This window comes from Zootermopsis nevadensis, unplaced genomic scaffold, assembly GCF_977971745.1.
Source record: "Zootermopsis nevadensis isolate Lab colony 2312 unplaced genomic scaffold, Znev_1.0 Znev_ptg000022l, whole genome shotgun sequence".
NCBI classification, from domain to species: domain Eukaryota; kingdom Metazoa; phylum Arthropoda; class Insecta; order Blattodea; family Termopsidae; genus Zootermopsis; species Zootermopsis nevadensis.
In genome coordinates this window covers 14,066,875-14,086,125 of record NW_028259154.1, presented here as the reverse complement: position 1 = coordinate 14,086,125, position 19,251 = coordinate 14,066,875, and the positions used below count along the sequence as shown (strand labels likewise).

Genomic DNA, 19,251 nt, shown 5'->3' with positions numbered 1-19,251 from the left:
CAAAACGCCCGTAACTAAGAAACAAATGCTAATTCGATGATGCCGGCTGGCACACTGATTCACTATGAATGTAGGCCGCACCCCCTAGCGGCAGAAGCTCGTACTACATCCGGTTCGCCCTCTATTGACACAGTCTTGAAACTTTCCGATCGCACCTCGTAATCCCATTTTGGGTTACTTGAGCCCTAATAACTGAACATATAAAGCTTTCCCCATTTTTGCCTGGTTTTATCTCTTCTTAACGCACGTAGTTGGTCCACTATAATACCAAATAAAAAATTAACTTTCTGGGAGAACACAGAACAATTTAATCCCTTTCCATACCAAAAGCACCAGGCTCTTTTCTAAACTCTACAGACATCTTTAAAGACGGGTAAGTGAATATTCTGTTTGTCACTCATACAATTTTTTATCTGGGTTTTATTTTAAAGAAGTTTGCAAGCTCCTCTCATTTTCAAAGACTAGAATCTGTCGTAATAAAACGTTGCTATGTGGAGTAAAACCCACTTACTACTAGTTACCCTGTTTCCTTCCATTCTTGCACCATGGATAAGCCAGGCTAACCTTTTGCTTTTTATAAGCCTCACGATATCTGCTCCCTGTATGATACAATCTAGTTCATCATTCATCCTAATTCACCAGGAGCCATCACTATTCTGTATCTGACCATAGATTTTCCGTAATATTTTACATTCAAATATTCTGAGTTGTTGCTCATCAAAGCTAGTTCATGTCCAGGCTTCACATCCATATGTGACTACTGGTCTTATCAGAACTTTATAGATTCTCAGTTTAAGTTGCCTCCCCAATATTCTAGACTTCATTAAATTGTGATATGCATAATAACATCTATTACCAATCGCAATACGTGCTTTAATTTCATTAGTTTCCGAGTTTTTAATATTAATTTGTGAACCCAGGTAATTAAAATTCTGCACTTCTAAATTATTGTGTCCTATTCCCAGTTTATTTGTGACTTTTTTTGCTGTTCTTGTAACTTTCATATATTTTGTTTTCATTTCATTTATTTTTAGCCCTCTTAATTGTGTTTCATCTATCAATTTTAGTACTAATTCTTCCAATGCAGCTTTATTTCTACTAATAATTGCTATATCATCTGCATATGCACTCACTTGTATTATTTTAATTCCTATATGTCCTGAGATCTCAAGTTTTCAAATAGATGCTTCCAGCATCAGGTTAAAAAGCATTGTTGAGAGATCGTCTCCTAGTCTAACTCCCATATTGACATTAAATGGTTTAGTTAGCTCACCATCTACTCTTACTACCGCCTTGGAGTCTTTCAACATTCCTCTAATGAGCCTGACTTATTTAGATGGTATCCCAAATAGGAGAATATCGTTTAACATTTGGTTCCTGTTGAGACTATCAAATGTTAGTCTGAAGTCCACATATAAATTATGTAAATCAATATTATATTCATAGGCCTTCTCCTGAATCTGTCTCGATACAAATATCTGGTCTATCGTTGATCTATCTCCTCTAAAGCCCCACTGATACTCACCTAACATCTCTTCTACATATACAACCAGTCAATCTATTATATAAAATACTTGACAAGATTTTATATATTACATTCAGAAGTGTATTTCCTCTATAATTGGTACACTCAATTTTATCTCTTTTTATGTATAGGTTGTATTACTCCTAGGGTCCATTCTTGTGGAATCTTTTCTTCTTTCCAGATTAACAATATCAGATTATGTATTCTCACGAACCCCTCTCCTAACACCTGTACTAGTGTGGACACTGCCATTAGTGCATCTTTCTGGACACCACCTGCCTTCCACCAATTGGAATTTAACATTTGAGAAGCGCAGTCATGATGGCATCTGATATTTGGGGAGCATCCTCTGCAGTTACCTTCCTCAGCACACTCTGCAATATTGACACCAACGTGTTTAACAAAACTGACAATCATATATTACTCAAGCAAACGCAGAATAACAGATTCTATTACACAAAATTCAACATCTGAACTTGTCTGCAACAGAAGGCCTGTTTCATCAGCATTTTTAATGAACTACCATGGCATTTCAACAGAGTGTCAAAGTATCTTCGCTCATAACCTTGTGAACTTTGAGTTGATAAGAAAGGGTGACTGTAGCTCCACGTATGGAAAGCTTTCAGAATCTCTAATATCAGATAAGGGAAACATCACACTAAAAGGAATAACTATAGGTGGAGCTGCATTCTTAATCTCTGCAGTAGATGAAGGCAAATGGTCACTGTCTCACCTGCAAAGTTGCACAGAGGAGGCTCTGCAAGTCGTTGTACTGCGCTCGGTCACTGTGGCTCTGAATGTGCGTTTCCATCTGCAGCACCTGTTGCAGTTGCTCCAAAATAACCATTGTGGTCTTCTGCACAGTTACGTAGCAGTCTCGTGGAGAGTTCTTTACCATTTCCATCAAAGCTTCGTACGCTGCTGATCGCAGATTAGCCTGTGCATAAGCGATGCACAAATAATACATTCTTTCCCATGTCAGTTACTCTTAATCTATGCCACATTATGAAATATTCCATTAAAGAACATAAAAGCCTTAACCCAACTTTCCTAGTCCTAAAACCGTGTACAAAGTTTCGTGAATCTACACCTTACGCTATTAAAAACTATTTCCTCGGCAGAATACAATTACGTATTATTTGGATCAGGATGATGTCAATGCCATTTTGAGGTTAGAACGTATTACCATTTCAACGCGCATGTAATACGCTATTAATTTAATTTAATTTTGACTGACAGTACAGAATGGCCTACACTGTTAAAATGTCAATGATTTCCATTCATAAGGTTAAACATTAATGAAAAAACTGAATGCTATCTGTTTCATAAGATTTTAAAGAGAGTATGATGCTGAGTAAAAAGATGAATAAGTGACGTGCTCCAGAAAACTGCACTTATTATACTAAAGAGAAATAAGCATATGCAAAACCATCCTAAGTCACGAGCATGCCTGGTTCTAAAGTTATGTTACCACTTACATCTGCAAGCTTCCAACATGAAACCCAAGTCATACCTGTGCTCCATCTGGCCTGTCTGTTGTTTCCAGCAGTCTCTGCACAATAAAATCAAAGTATTCCGATAAGCAGTATGTGTCTGGCTGTGCCTGATCCTCAATTCCTTTTGCCTTACCATAGCTTGCCTCTGCCAGGCCAGTAAAGGCCCAACATACATTTGTTGCAACTCTGGGTTCTGACTTCAGTCCGGTGACTAGACTCTCCAGAAGCAGTTTCAAATATATCTCGTTAATGGCTGCCTCGGCGATAATCTCACACACACAACCAAATGTCCATGTTGCTGTATCCCTCACTACAACGCTAGTGTCATACATAGCCTCTATCAGTGTTGGCATTGCCTGTTCTACAAGTGGTTTCAAATACGTCTCATTAATGGCTGCCTCGTTTGGGGGGTGGTCGCAAGGCTGACAATCTTGCACTGCAAAAAGGAAGATGTTTCGAAACCTCAATCAAAGCCTCAGACAGACTGACCTAACAATAGGACCGAATGGAAGAGGAGAATTGAGGAGGCCATGGACCGAATGCGGACCAGAGAGCCATAGAAGAAGGAGATGTGTCGTAAAATGTTATTAATGGCATTTGTGACATTGGCTTCATTCTTCATTATTCTATGTTGGAAACTAGTTATAAAGGAAATATTTTACTGTGTAATGTATGATTATGTTGGGTTTTCATTCACAGATCATTATATGGTCTATGATATGAGGCTTATAGAGGACTATCATACTATTTATAATACTGAGAACTTTATGAACCATATATAGGCCTGTGATTTTGTTATTACATAGTCTACAATATTAGTCATACAGAGGACAACAATCCTTGTCATTATACACCAATATATCTGGCATGTAGATCTGCAGATTGTCCCGTGCTGTAGCCGCGCGGTCTGAGGCATCATACTTCGGACCGGCAATACGGAATGCGCGCTGGTTCGAGTCTCGGAGAAAGAAATTTCTCGTGAGATTTTCGACTGGTGCCAACCCAGCATCGTGAGGAAATTGGGGAGCTGCAATGGGTAGCGTAATCCGGTAATGAAAACTAGCAATGGCTGGGGGTTCGTCGTGCTGACCACACATCATCCTATACCTGGTTGAATGATCATTCACCTCTGCTTAGGCATGTGAATGTGAGGCCAGCAGCCAGCTAATCGGCTTTGGCTCTCAGAGGGCTGTTACACCACGGATTATTATTATTATTGTTTTTGTTAATGTTCATTGTTTAATCTATTGAAAAATATACTTTTATGCTTGTCACAATTAATCAGTTCAGTTATTTCTTTCATAGTTCTTTAATCTATGTGGTTTATTTACCTTTTTGTGGTCACATTTCTTCTTCAGCAATGTCCTTTGAGATGTTTAACATGTTACATTATTATGTTAGTTTTTATGTATATCATTGATATTATGATCATTATCCTGTTATGTTATTGTAGTTGTTTTTGGCTGCTCAAAGTGTGGTATTTTTAAGAATACATTATTAAGGTTATGTGCAGTTTGTCTTATTTTATGTGCCTACTCTGCTCCATGTGCCCTCTAATGCTCCTTGATTTGTTTATCCTAACATTGTTACTGAAGAGCACAAATTATGAAGCTTCTCACTCTGCAGTTTTCTCCATATTCTTGTCACTTTATCCATTTTAGGTCTAGATATTCTTAGTGCCCTGTTCTCAAACACCTACAATCTTTGTTCTTCGCTGAATGTGAGAGACCAAGTTCCTCGCTTGTATAAGACAGCAGGTAAAATTAAATTTTAATATGTGTAAGTTTTTATTTCTAGATAGCAGCTAGAAAGACATTGGTTATATTTCAAAAAGTTCCCCTCTATGAAAATGTCACATTTATGAGTGTTTAAATGGCAATTTATGATGACATTTAAATATGTGCTTGCTACTATTTAACTTTTGGGCACATCATTGCGGGAAATTTAAATATTTAACAGGTTCAGAATGTTAATAAGTCTAATTGGATCATAATAGCAGCTTAGATATGAATTAAGTTAATCCTCACATGTTCAGGTTTGGGCGACGTCTGTCTTTCTTCACGTGTTTGGTCGTCTTGATAATTGGGAACTTACTGTCTGCAGCTGCTCCAGATTTCTGGCTATGGGCCGCATTGAGATTCATAATAGGGCTTACAGTGCCTGCAATCTACCAAATTCCATTCATCATTTGTAAGTGAAACTTGTATCAATTTGAGCGCTAAGAAGAGGTGAAGATTCATTCATTAATTCATTAACACGTTATATATTTTTGCAGCATTGGAACTTGTGGGCCTTAACTACCGTTCATTTGTAACAGTGATGACCTGTCTGTTCTACTCGGCAGACCTCATTTTATTGGCTGGAGTGACATATATGGTGTGGAATTGGGTTGTCCTGACACTCGTTACCTCTGCCCCTTTTCTGTTATACTTCATATACTGGTGGTGAGTCAATCGGCAGCTAAGGCAAAGTACGTATTTTTCCTGGAATATAGGTCAGACTAAGACAGGTACCCTGGTCCTCTAGGTTGGGGGTTGGTCGCAAGGCTAACAACCTAAAAAGGAAGATGTCTCGAAACCTCAATCAAAACATCAGACAGACGGACCTAACACGAGGACCGAATGGAAGAGGAGAATTGAGGAGGCCATGGACCGAATACGGACTGGAGAGCCATAGAAGAAGAAGAAGAAGAATAGGGCTTTTAAATCCCACCTTTGCTGCTAGAACTGGATTTTTTTCTTTTGTCAGTACAGATTAATCATAGATAAAACAGTCAAAACAATTTCATCTACATGTAGAATGACTCTTTAGTTTTCAATTCTAAGATTGTGTAGTTCAAATGCAGCTTTAAAGATGTCTGTAGAGTTTAGAAAAGAGCCTGGTGCTTTTGGTATGGAAAGGGATTAAATTGTTCTGTGTTCTCCCAGAAAGTTAATTTTTTATTTGGTATTATAGTGGACCAACTACGTGCGTTAAGAAGAGATAAAACCAGGCAAAAATGGGGAAAGCTTTATATGTTCAGTTATTAGGGCTCAAGTAACCCAAAATGGGATTACGAGGTGCGATCGGAAAGTTTCAAGACTGTGTCAATAGAGGGCGAACCGGATGTAGTACGAGCTTCTGCCGCTAGGGGGTGCGGCCTACATTCATAGTGAATCAGTGTGCCAGCCGGCATCATCGAATTAGCATTTGTTTCTTAGTTACGGGCGTTTTGGAAGTGCATTACACCGACCCTCCTGCGATTTCGGAATGGCGGATTTTCATGAACAAAGAGTGTGCATCAAATTTTGCCAAAGACTCGCCAAAACGGCTACAGAAACCTAAGAAATGCTAAAGAAAGCATTTGGGGAGTCCGCAATGGGTCGTGCACAAACCTTTGTGTGGCATTCACGTTTTAAAAATGGCGAGCGTTCTGGACGACCATCTTGGAGCACAATGCCCGAAAATGTTACGAAGATTCGGCAGGCCATTCACGAAGATCGACGTCGTACCATCAACGACTTGTGCGACATTGTTGGGATAGGCTATGGGACCTGTCAGCTGATTCTAAAGGAAGAACTCCACATGCGACGCATCATGACAACGCTCCAGCGCACACCGCCCTCAAAGTTCGGCAGTTTTTGGCCTCAAACACCATGGCCGTCATCCCGCACCCTCCTTAGCTCCGTGTGACTTCTTCCTCTTCCCAAAGATGAAAATTCAGCTAAAGGGAAGGAGATTTGAGACGATAGAAGAGATTCAGGCAGAATCGCAGATGGTGCTTGACAGGCTGACAAAGAAAGATTTTCAGGGATGCTTCCAGGCTTGGCAGCGGCGCTGGGATCGTTGTGTTTACTCCCAGGGGAACTACTTCGAGGGTGATGGATGAATTTAATACCTGAGATAAGTGTACGGGTTTTTATAGGCGCAGTCTGGAAATTTTCCGATCGCACCTCGTATATAGCTGCTAAAACAAAGTTAAAAGTCTGTTCAAAACAAATGACCATGAATTGCTTCCACCATCACTGTCTATTTAGAATGCTGGATTCACCATAGTAAAGTATAACAATGAGATATGATCCTGTCCAGAATTAATTTACAATTGCAGGTTCCTTTCAGAATCTCCAAGATGGTTGCTTGCTAAAGGCCGCTTTGAAGAAGGGTCACAAATCCTTGAAACCTTGGCAAGGGTAAATAAAAATGAGCTACCACCAAGCTTCAAACTGAAACTCAAGGTACTTGATTTTTTATATTATTTGTGATTTATTTAATGACTCTGTCGTTGTTTCATACTGTGTAATGTTGGTATTACACATGAATAAAAGATGAATAGTCATGTATGAACCTTAGCAAAACATATTGGTATTAGAAGAATAGAGAAAAGTAAAAGTAGAAGAAATATGTGATTTATTTTTCTCAGCTCTTGACTAATTCTATTAAATATTTTCCCAGTTTTCAAATCTTTGTAACGTATTTATGTCTAAAAAATGTAAACACTTAGAGTCTTAAATGTTTCATGTCACCGTGGAAAATATTTAATTTCTATCAGTTATACAACATGGCATATGCATATCACACTAACATAATGATAAACTGTTAACCCCAGAATTAAAATTTGACACGTAGTTGTGTAGTATGGAAGTGCAAGTCCCCAATTCTTAAATGATAATCATTAATGGGGAAAAAATTTGGAAAAAGATTGTGAATTTTATAAGTGGCTAAATTATATTGTATTATCAAACTTTCATTGTGGTCTTCTGGGTTGTTTGACCTGATATGTTGGGTGGTAATGGATCCTTGGGGCCTGCGCTGGCCACTAAACGTTCAGCTTGACTGGTTACTACCTAGACCCTCGGGGTTCGATTTCCGGTGGGCACCTTCTGTTATCTCTGCTTTGTCCATGCCGGCTTTCAATTACCTCAGTCCCCTATTAAATGGGCAGGTGGTGCCCATCCTATGGGCATAAAGGGCCTAAGTCTGAAGCGCGTCACCTTGATGCAGCACCTCTAAAACGTCTGCAAATTTATACCAGACTACACGGCGCAACATCCCGGAAGACTAATACCCATATTCACCGCTGTGAAAACCTGAAATTTATATGACAAATATTCATCCATAGCACTGACACATTGTCATTATTTTAAATACATTCTAAATTGGCTTTATCATTTCGTCCGTGAGTAAAATTATACACCATGTGAATATAAATGGTATTTGAATAAGCATATTCTTTTACTTATAATATTTTCGTCTTTCACCAATAATTTTGTCGTGATTAGTCTCCTATACATTGTCAAATTCTGCAGTCAAGTGATGAATAGCCTAAATAACTTTATATGGTGTATATTGTATTAATGAGAGGAAGATAAATCACTCGATAAGACATGCACATAGATGGAGCAATGATATCAGTGCTCCTCTGAGCAAATTGTGGTCCGCGAGACTGCGTTTATCGACAGGAAAGAGTTTGAATTAACGGCAAAGCAAACTGCCAATTCCACGAAAAGTTTCTGACATCTAATTTCACAAGAAATATTCTTTACCTCGGTAACAGAAGCCTTTCATTGCATCGTATCCTAAACCAGATAAATCCAATCCGAAACCACGTACACCCACAATTTCTTTAGTGTACATTTTAATATTATACTCCTGTCTACGAGAGTAGTTTCGCAAGTCGGCTCTTCCCATTTGGTTCCTTTCGAATGAGAGTTTGCCTGAGTATTTCTCGTATCCCCGTGCGTGTTGCATGTACCGTTTATCTTATATTCGTGGCTTTAATCGACCTAGTATTATTTGTTCAAGAATACAAAGGAGCCTTATAAAGCTCTCATAACGTTATTTTTTCTATCCCTTAATCAGTAAGACCTCAGAGAATGTAACCAGTGAAATTCACGCAAGGTTTCTTCGTCTTGGAGGTGGTGGTTTTCACAGTCCGACTCGCAAAAACCGCTCGAAGTCTTAGCTGACTGAGTCAGAATTAGGTCCCGATTTAAAGAAATTATAACACTGAAATGAACAAACCGGTGGATGCGATACAAAGTACATAAAATTGGAGCAAACTTCAAGTTTTTGTTTTTACGGTTTACATTTTTATAAGTGCTTAACATGACTGCCCACAAATTCATTTCAGTAGATTTTATTATTTTGGGGATCACCTTTATTCTTGCCATATACTTTTAACATAGATATGTTAGTTTGCTAATTTTAAGTGGAACTTGCAATCTTCTATAACTGGAACTACTGGAGTTATACAGCCAGAGAGCCAGGCTATGTACATGGCGTCCTAGCCGCCATGTTCTTCCGCCCTCCATATAGCCAGCCTCTTGGTACATGTTTGGACTCTTGTTACAAAATAAAGAGCTTTACAATGCGTTACTTCTGGTAGTTGTTCAGATTCTGATTTCATCTCACCTTATCCCTTCACTTAACCTGTAAATTGTTTTTATAAGACATCTCAAGCGAAATTACCATCTTCGTGAGGTTTGAACAAAGTATTTCAAGGCTGTGTTCAATTTATGGGCTTTCTGTTGAACTGTGTGCTCAATCTGTTATATGTTGTGCATTAAATTCCTCAGCAGAATAACAGAGAATTTTGTGCTTGTTTTGCTGCATTCTTTAGTTCTGAAACAACAGAAAAATAGTAAACAAAATGTAAAAGTCTTTTTTACACATTCTTGGCACTTACAATGGATACACTAACAATTTATTAGAGAACAGTTACAAGTTTAAAAACAATGAACAGAGGGTCCAAGGTACGTGGCTGGGCGTCCAACTGAAGAAAGGACAAATAAAGTATGCATCTCAAATTATTTATTTATTTGTTATTTGAGACACAGGAAAAATAGTAGAATTATAAAAGTAATGAAGAACAACTTCTGTATTATTTAGTTATTGATGTAAATACGTCTATAGGGAACGGCCATTCGGCAAAAAAGTGAAAGGAAAACGTGGAACGAAAATGGGTACTATCAATATCAACAAATCGACAACAATGGTTACCTAAGGTACGTCGTGTTTACTCGGCATTGTTGTTACCTAGGAAAACGTGTAAGATCCATATCAACAATGTGTAAATATGGACCTACAACATAGGTCAGCTAGCGTGCATTGTTATGTTATCTAAGAAAATAATTGTTACGTCATCTGTTCACTCGGCATTGATAACAAATAAAAGCTGACCATTGTTGTCGGTCCATATTTACACATTGTTGATATGGATCTTGTGGATGGATTGTTGTGATTCATTACTGCCGTCAACAATCCGCTTTCGTTATTGTGGAAAGAGCTGAGCTGTGAATCGCTTGTAGAAGGAGTGCGTCGTAGACTTGATAATTTTGTGCTGGTAAAAACGTTTTAGAATATCACAAGTACTTATCTTATATAAGAATTATTACATTGCATTACAGAGACGTATTTACGTCAGATTCCACGGAACCGTGGTTTCACTGTCAATTTTTACCTTTCAAGAAATCTCACCATCAAAATTCGATGTGAAATTGTTACTTCTGCAACCTGAACTGTAAGTGTAGCCTATCAGTAACCCAGATTCAGGTACCCTAACAACAGACTTTCTTGGTATAGAACACAAATCATAAAGTTGTGTAATACATTATTTTCTCCATTCCCTAGACTGAAAAGTAGCCAGTATCAGTTGATACATTTTCCACTTCTGGGTACTATGATAATCAGGGAAATATGTAATATAAAGTAAATGAAATTAAAAAATATGATCTTAAGTAGGTATGGGCCTATTGAATGAAAAATATATAAACTTAGGTATATGAGTAGACTTAATTCACTATTTTATATTCTCTTTCAGCACATTAATAGGAAACCAAAGGGTCACTTTTATGACTTCGATAGTAAGTCATAAATGTGTTGCCGTTATTTTTGTTATCTTCTGGTGCAACATACGTTTGAAATTTCCACGCTTTCTGATCAAAATTAAATATTGAATATCAAACTCCATGAACATTAGAAAATTATTTTATTTATATATTTGGTTAATTTTCAGTGGACATTACGGGCAATACCACATGACTCGCATGTTATTGTCAAACACATTTGAACTCCCATCCGCTTTTAGGTCACAATTTCGAAGCAACATCTACTGATCACAATTCTTGAACTCGCCCAGTACCGCACCCTTACCTATCAAGCGTTGTACCGATCCCGCCTAGCCTTTAGTATCATAAAGTGTTTCTCTGAGATAAATGTACCATCTATCGGAAGTCAGATAATCTTGTACAGAGGTTGGTTGAGGTTGGCGCGAAATTTTCCATAACCCAGAGACCATTATGTATAACAGAATATAGTTCATGGTGTATTTATACGTAGTTATTTATAGGAGATAGATTTTAGTTTATAAAGGTGCACGATATAATTAAAAGTATATAAAATTGTCGTAATTCATTAATTAAATTGCACACGTTATTTCTTCGTATTTTGTAACAGTGTGGTATTACTGCGCAGTGGTACATTGTACATGTGGGTGAATGCCGGCAGAAGAAGCGAAGAATATTACTCATATAAAGTACTTATAAAGTGTTGACAATATAGCGCCGATTGCGACCACAATGAATGCAGGAACTACTCTACAACTTATTCAAATATTAGAAAAGACTGTTTCACCAGGTATGTCTGTAAAACATGCACAATTAATTCAAAGTTCAGTCATTGTTTGCGAGACAAAATTCGTTACTGATGTCTCATGGCCTCTTATGAAACGCAAATAAGTTTGGATATTTTTCAGAAACTTAATGTGAACTTTTCCTAATTGAAATATGATGAATATTATGCTAGGTCGTTCTGTTGGGCGTGCAAATATCCCAGTTAAATCAATATACATTCTAAATATTCCTTCACATAACCTACAATATGGTGGACTCTTGATATTTGCTGTTTTACGAATTGTGCAAGTTTATTGTGCTATTTGTAATGAATGTTGAAACAGTTTGTGTTTGAAATCTTTATAGATAAGAATGAATTGGAGGCAGCCCAAATTTATTTGGAACAAGCGGCACAAACTAACTTGGTATGTATAAATTACCTCAATAACTTAACATCATTGCAAACACGTTTTCTGTAATGAATACAAGCATTCGATTCTTAGGATATACAGGCATGATTGTTAACCCTTGTTTTCTTATTTATGTACAGCCAGAATTTGTGAGGACGTTGTCAGACATTCTTTACCATGGTGGTAATAGTCCAGTGGCACGGATGGCAGCAGGACTCCAGCTCAAGAATACGCTTACATCCAAAGATCCTGCTGTTAAAACACAATACCAGCAACGCTGGCTTGCCTTTCCAGAAGAAACCAGAGCTTACGTGAAGACAAATGTAATTTTATATCATATTACTATTAGAAATTTTTATACAAACAATTTGTTGGTGTTATGGTGAGTTTTGTGTTCAAACCATTCAATAAATTAATCTCATACTTTAGTATTGGGGTAGTTGTATTGATCTTATGTTTGAAAAATGGCCTGAACCGAAGGTAAGCAACGAATGGCTTATGAGTCAAATGCAGATCATGGTACTTCTTTATGGTCACATAAGCATGATATAGCGGTAACTTATAGTGAGGGTCATTCTTAAGGAAAGCAAATCTGAGCAATTACCAAAAGAAAGTAATCAGATTCAAAATAACTGTATTTCTTAAATGTGAGTATAACCTTTTAGAATTTACATACTGAGAATGCACTGAGTACCTTTTGGTTATTCAAGAATTTCTTTATATGATTTCACGGAATGACGCACCACACACCAAAGTGGCTCCCCCCCCCTTTTCAGGGCACATCCGACTCTGGCCAGTGCTCCCTTCCACTCTCCACCCAACTCCCGGCAATCTTCAGACCTGCCACCACGAAAACCTCAAATCCTAACTAACTAACTAACTAGATGGCTTACCGAACCCGAAGGTTCATCACCGAATTAACCAAAGCCCTCCACTGGAACCTGTCCTGGGCCAACGAAATCCAGTCTCCTTCAACTCATATCTCCCATAGATCCCGCCTGAGATTATCCTTCCATGTACATCTAGGTCTCCCTGGCAGTTTCTTTCCCTCAGGCTTCCCAACCAATACCCTGTGCACACCTCTTGTCCCATCCATGCGCGCTACATGCTTCGCCCATCTCATTCTTCTCGACTTAATCACCCTGACAATACTGGGGGACGAGTACAGATTTTTAAGCTCATCATTATGCAGTTTTCTCCATGCCCCATCGTCTTCCCTCTTAGGCCCAAATATCCTCCTCAACACCCTATTCTCAAATACCTGCAATCTGTGTTCCTCCCTCTGAGTGAGAGACCATGTTTCGCACCCATACAAAACAACAGGCAAGATTATTGTTTTGTATACTTTAATTTTCAGGTTCTTAGAGATCAGACGGAAAGACAAAATATTTTGAACTGAGAAGTAGCAAGCATTTCCAGAATTTAATCTCCTCCTAACTTCCTCATGAGTGTCATTTTGATTTGTTAATGTTGTTCCCAAATATTTGAACTTTGTAACCCTTTCGAAGGACTTATTAGCTACCCTAAGATAATTTTACCCGCCTGTCTGATGACGACGAGATACCAACATGTACTTAGTTTTTTCTGAATTTACTTCTAGCCCCACCTGTCTACTAGCCTCTAGTAAAACTTCTGCGTTCCTCTTTATTGTATTCATATCGTCCCCCAATAAATTAATATCATCAGCATATGCCAATAGCTGATGTGTCCCGTTCAATTGCAAACCCTCCTGACTATCTTGGACTTTCCTGATAGCATATTCTAGCACAAAGTTAAAGAGCGAGGGAGACAAATCATCTCCTTGTTTTAGACCGTTCTTGATGAAGAATGTCTCAGATACATATTTACCTACTCGAATTTTGCTACAGGTTTCATTTAAGCACATTTGTATTAGACTCACTAGCTTCTTTGGTATACCAAATTCAGTAAGAATATTATATAACACTTCTCTCTTCACAGAGTCATAGGCTTTTTTGAAATCTATAAATAATTGATATACGGTCCCATCGAACTTCCATTTTGTCTCTAGTATCTGACGAATGCAGAAGATCTGATCAATCGTTGTTCTGTTTTGTCTGAACCCACATGGATGATCCCCAATAATTTCATTCACATATGGGGTTAATCTTGCCAAAAGAATGTTTCATAGAATTTTGTATGAGGTTGATAGCGAAATTCCTCGGTAATTACCCCCCTTCTTATGAATAGGAATAATTATGGATTCCTTCCATTGCTGTGGCATCTCTTCCTTATCCCAAATTAACTGAATAAGCTTATGCATCCTCATATGCAACTTTTTGCCACCTGCTTTAATTAATTCGGCTGGAATCTGATCAATTTCTGGAGATTTATAACTTTTCAACTTCCCAATGGGTGGTTCCACTAGGTTCTCGCACCAATAGTTCAGCTGTATGCATTTTAATCTGTCTAATATCACCAGTCCCATGAACATTTAAGATCTCACTAAAGAAATTTTTCCACCTATTCACAATTTTTATTGGATCTGCAAGCAAATTGCCACTATCATCCTTTACGAAATTGGTCTGGGGTTGATATCCTTTCTTAAAGTTATTAATGCCTCTGTACAGGTCTCTGATATATTTTCCCTTATTATTTGTCTCAAGTTCAGCAGTTTTGCCCTTCAGGTATTCCCTTTTCTTATTCCTAAAGGTTCTACTAGCTTCATGTCTTCCTTTTACTCTACTGGTGAATTCCTGGTGTTTAAACAAAGGACAAAAATTCTTTAATTTGAACTTGTTTTCTATGACTAAACTTGCTTATATTTAGTAATACATCGGCGACTTTGCCACTCGTCGAGAGAGAAAGAAGGTTGCAGGTTATAGTCGTTATTGACATTACAATGATTAATATTACACAGCCCATTGAAAAGTTTTTAATAAGGCAGAATAATTTTATCTAGCTGTAAAGGTGAACAGAGGTTTCTTACCCTATAACATGTCAGATTCTACCAGGCAATGTGACGTTAGGTTGTTGCATTATTAATTTACAACCACATTTATGTTTAATTGGATGAAATTTATAAAATATTTGACAGTTAACATTTGACTTGTGTGACATACATGAAGCCCTACAGAATAACCTGATCATTCTGCATTACTTTATGTGTTCAATATCATGTTAAATTGTCGACACTTTTAATTGTAAAACCTGACGTACTTGGATGATATCGGGTGTTTTTTTTAACTAGATCCTAGCTGCTCTTGGTACCGAGAATAACAGACCAAGTTCAGCGGCGCAATGTGTAGCGTATGTAGCGGTAGCAGAGCTTCCTGTTGGCCAGTGGCCAGAACTCATAGGTGTGATGGTGAACAATGTCATCGACCCAACAAGTACAGAGATGATGAAGGAAGCGACGCTGGAAGGGATGGGCTACATCTGTCAGGATATTGTAAGTTGCATCTATTGAGTATGCCAGTTTATGTATACCCTTTACTGTGTTGGTATGTACTAATTTCACCAAACGAGACCATCGCCTTTGTTATATGAGATATTTCATGTGATAAGAAAATATTTCTGAAGATTTTCGATATTCAATTAGTGTTTTATCCTTTTGTTTCTGAGTTTTGTGTAGCGTACTTCCAAACACTTTCTAGGAGAGCAGTCACAAAATATTAATATGTTAGAACCAATTGTTGATGCATTTTGTACGTTACGATGAGTCTGTATCCTTTTGGAAGTGCTTGATTTTAGTGGCATCACTGGCTGCTTGTGGGAATATTTGTACAAATGGTTCCAAACCATTGCCAAAATGGTAGATACTGTACAGTATTTTGTTGATAAAGAAATGCAAAATTTATGGAATGGGATATTAGAATATGGGTCACATGGTTCTGTGAATGGTCTTGATTCTCATCTTCCATCAGTTGTAAGTTTTTATAATGTGGTTAATAAATTAATCAGCTGAAAACATGTTCAGTTATGGGCTGCAGCTGCTATGTAGAATACAGGTAGCCCTCGATTTGCGCCAATTTTGAAACCAAGAAGTCAAAAAGTGGGAAAAATATATTTTACTATTATTTATAACGTTTTACAATGTAACTCGTACTGCTTCTTATACTAAATCGTAATTCTTACATCGCTGATTTTGAATAAAAATTATAAATACAGTCATCTCTGCAATTACGTATGTTTCGTTAAGGTGAATTTGCTCCAATGAGATCGATGAATCGGTAAAAGCTGTTTGTGAAATGCAAACTTTTGCATATGCGAGTTTGCTCTTATGCAATTTCATTCCTGGTGCTTTAACCTTTCAAAGGGCTAATTTAATCTTAGCGGAAATACTGGGGTTATTTTTACTACGTGATTTTCTATAGGTCGGTGTCTTACATGAATGCAACTATTGTATAACAGCAGAGATGACTGTACACATCAATCACATGAAAGAATCGCAGGGATGAACGAATTGCCGATTGTAAGTGTATATTCATCACCCTGATGACGGAGGCAGTATGACCTGTGAAACGTCGGTTAACATCGCCCAGACTACACAGCGCAACAACCCAGAAGACTGAAATCTGTATAAAATATATTTTTTAAATACCCTTTATTTTATTTACGTTATTTCAGAGCTTTAAATATAATGCCATTATATTACTCGTCAATGTTTGTGTGCTGGGAACGCATGTCATTGACTTCCCATTGATTTACATGATAAAAGAGTTTCAATTTACACTGGTTCATCCAGGAACGCATCTCCGGCGTAAGTTGAGGGTTACCTGTGTATCCACGCTGAAGAGTTATGCATAGAATACTTTTAAAAGTGGACGCTGTATTTTAAGAAAGCTGATTTCAAAATGTCTAATTTTTATTTACAGGAACATGAAGTGTTAATTGCACAGTCAAATCAGATATTGACTGCTATTATTCACGGAATGCGTCAGAATGAGCTGAGCAACCACGTTCGGTTAGCTGCGACAACCGCCCTCCTCAATTCCCTTGAATTTACTAGAGCAAATTTTGATAAAGAGGTATGTTTGCTTGTACGACAGTTTCAACATTAATTGTATTCTGGTTTGCTTTTTATTTTGTTCCTTTCATGAAGTGCATAAAATTAATTTTAATTTGTGCATGTTTCATCTGAAAGATTTCAGTGAAGTGTTATTTGGAAGTATACATTAAAAGCTAACTGAATGATTTAGTTTTTGGTCATATTAACTCTACTAAAGCTGATATTAGACTTTGCTGATTTAATCAAATTGCTTATAATTTGGTGTATGGCAAAATGCAAGGTTGATGCACGAAATAGTCCCCAAACATTCAAACAAACATCAAGCCTTGGAGATGGCCCATGGCTTTATATGGCAGCCCACATTGTAATCTCAGCGGCAGTTTCTTGTTAAACGCATGCAGATTTTCCATAGCCCAGAAGTAAAACTTTGGGACTGTTCTGTCCAGGTAGAAATATGCCTCATTCAAAAGACATTTTATGCAGTATGGCTCTTTCATACAGCAAGCCCTAGTCTCTGTCGATCATTTGCGCCAAATTTTGTACATTACGCTTCTTTTGTGTAGGTACGTGATCATATTTAATTGTGGGATTCATTAGAGAGATCATCTCATATTGCTAATTCTGCAACTGCTTGTTTTGTTGATGAAGATGTTTTTGCTTCATAACCAAACTATTTTATCGGGACTGTCGAGAAAGTGCCTGCCGCATCCGAAAATGAGCACTTAAGGTACCATTTGGCTGCACGCGACAGAGACAAGCGACCGAGGCAGGCGAAAGAGACGGGAGACAGACACATCGCAACTTGTAGCCACAACCTTTTGAGGTGACGAGCGAGACATGCGGCACGCCAAAATGACAAAGTGTTTGTTTTCTTTGTTTTGTTGAGACATATGTGCACATATTCTGTGAAAAATGAGTACAAAAATGCTTCTAAAAAGGTTACTTGAAGAAGAAGAAGCAGAAGATGATGATGATGATGATGATGATGTGTTACTGTGTTATTTGTTGTGAAAGAAACAAAGAAAACCTATGAGTTCAATCTTCAAAACCAGACGCGAAGAAGGATCTTTCTGTCGGTGGTCAGTGGTCGGTTTTCTGCTACTAATTCTACCAATTGCTCATCTTGGTCACCAGTAAATTTAATTTCTGCCATTATTTTACTCAACAACACATGTGCTGCCTGAGCCCGTCGTGAGAGACTACTGGTCCGAGAGCAGTCTCCTGTGCTTTGTTTCTGATGCCTGTCTTTGTCTCGCACTCGTAATTGTACTTCATACAATTGTACAGAGAGCAGACAGGAAGCAACCAGTCTATGTCTCATAACTCTTTCGCCTGCCTCGGTCGCTTGTCTCTGTCGCGTGCAGCCAAATGGTACCTTAGACATCTCTGCATTGCCACTGTACTTTTTTAAGCTAAGAACAAAGTGGTTCGTGCTCTTAGGTTTATGTACAGTCTCCTTTTGTCAGTCATCTTTGTAATAGGTCTACACGCTCTTGGTAACAACATTTTATGGAAGTGTCTCCTGATGGTATCTTCATGAAGTAACGCATTTGTGTACATCAGTGGTCACCAACATTTTTGTGCCTACAGGCACATTTGAGAGCTTATGAGATCGTGGCAGGCACAAACCAATTAACAAAGAAAATTTTCTTTTCTCTGGACAAATAAGATATGGACACCAAATAATACGCAAAACATCACGACGTTTAATGATACAAGAAACCATGAAATCAAAAATACGTAGTTTTATAAATACAATTATTATTCAAGTTGGAAGTTAGTGCGATGTTTGACGCTGCATTTCATCGGCCAGTCTCTCAAATTTGGGGATGTAGAATGATGTCGCTGCTCGCAAACAATCGTCAAGATGGGCGTCAGTAAGTCGAGATCTGCGTTTTGATTTCATAATGTTCGTGGTTGAACTGCCTTCATTATTCAGTATAAACTCTTTCCGTAACATTGTGGGCACCCAAAAAATGCCTTGGCAGGCGCCGCGTTGGGGACAAATTCTAACTTGGTCCTTAACAAACTTGCCATTTCATATGCTACTCTGAGGATTTGCAACATTTTTAATATGGTAAATGTTTAGTGAAATCTGAAGAAAATTCATTCTTGAGGCTGTGCAGTGTATTGTAATTTGTTTTTCAACAGTAGCCTATCTGCTGCAGTAATAAGAATGGTATCTGCGGTAATTAAACTTTCAGGAAAATTAGGTACTTAAAGTAATTACTGATGAGTGTCAGCATTTATAATGCATTATATT

General features: G+C 37.8%; 2 protein-coding genes and 1 pseudogene across 6 annotated transcripts in view; 2 read left to right on the top strand and 1 right to left on the bottom strand.

Moving 5' to 3' along the window:
- Positions 1-19,251, top strand: part of CarT (Carcinine transporter) — a 73,873-nt gene that overhangs the window by 13,553 nt on the left and 41,069 nt on the right. The gene's annotated exons all lie outside the window — the stretch shown is intronic.
- On the bottom strand, positions 1,637-3,392 carry LOC147873021 (importin subunit beta pseudogene; annotated as a pseudogene). Its single transcript, XR_015536590.1, has 3 exons — positions 3,039-3,392; positions 2,259-2,462; positions 1,637-1,899 (listed from the first exon to the last, which is right to left on the bottom strand). The product of XR_015536590.1 is annotated as an importin subunit beta pseudogene (transcript).
- Positions 6,853-19,251, top strand: part of LOC110838575 (Importin subunit beta Fs(2)Ket) — a 28,733-nt gene continuing 16,334 nt past the window's right edge. For 2 of the 3 annotated variants that reach the window (XM_087353655.1, XM_087353656.1), the window contains exons 1-6: positions 6,853-7,235; positions 11,455-11,634; positions 11,976-12,034; positions 12,160-12,342; positions 15,228-15,428; positions 16,855-17,007. In XM_087353655.1, coding sequence (XP_087209781.1) covers positions 11,577-11,634; positions 11,976-12,034; positions 12,160-12,342; positions 15,228-15,428; positions 16,855-17,007 — 654 coding nt within the window. In that variant the 5' untranslated portion in view covers positions 6,853-7,235; positions 11,455-11,576. The remainder of the gene's footprint in view (positions 7,236-11,454; positions 11,635-11,975; positions 12,035-12,159; positions 12,343-15,227; positions 15,429-16,854; positions 17,008-19,251) is intronic. The other variant, XM_087353657.1, reaches the window with a different exon arrangement.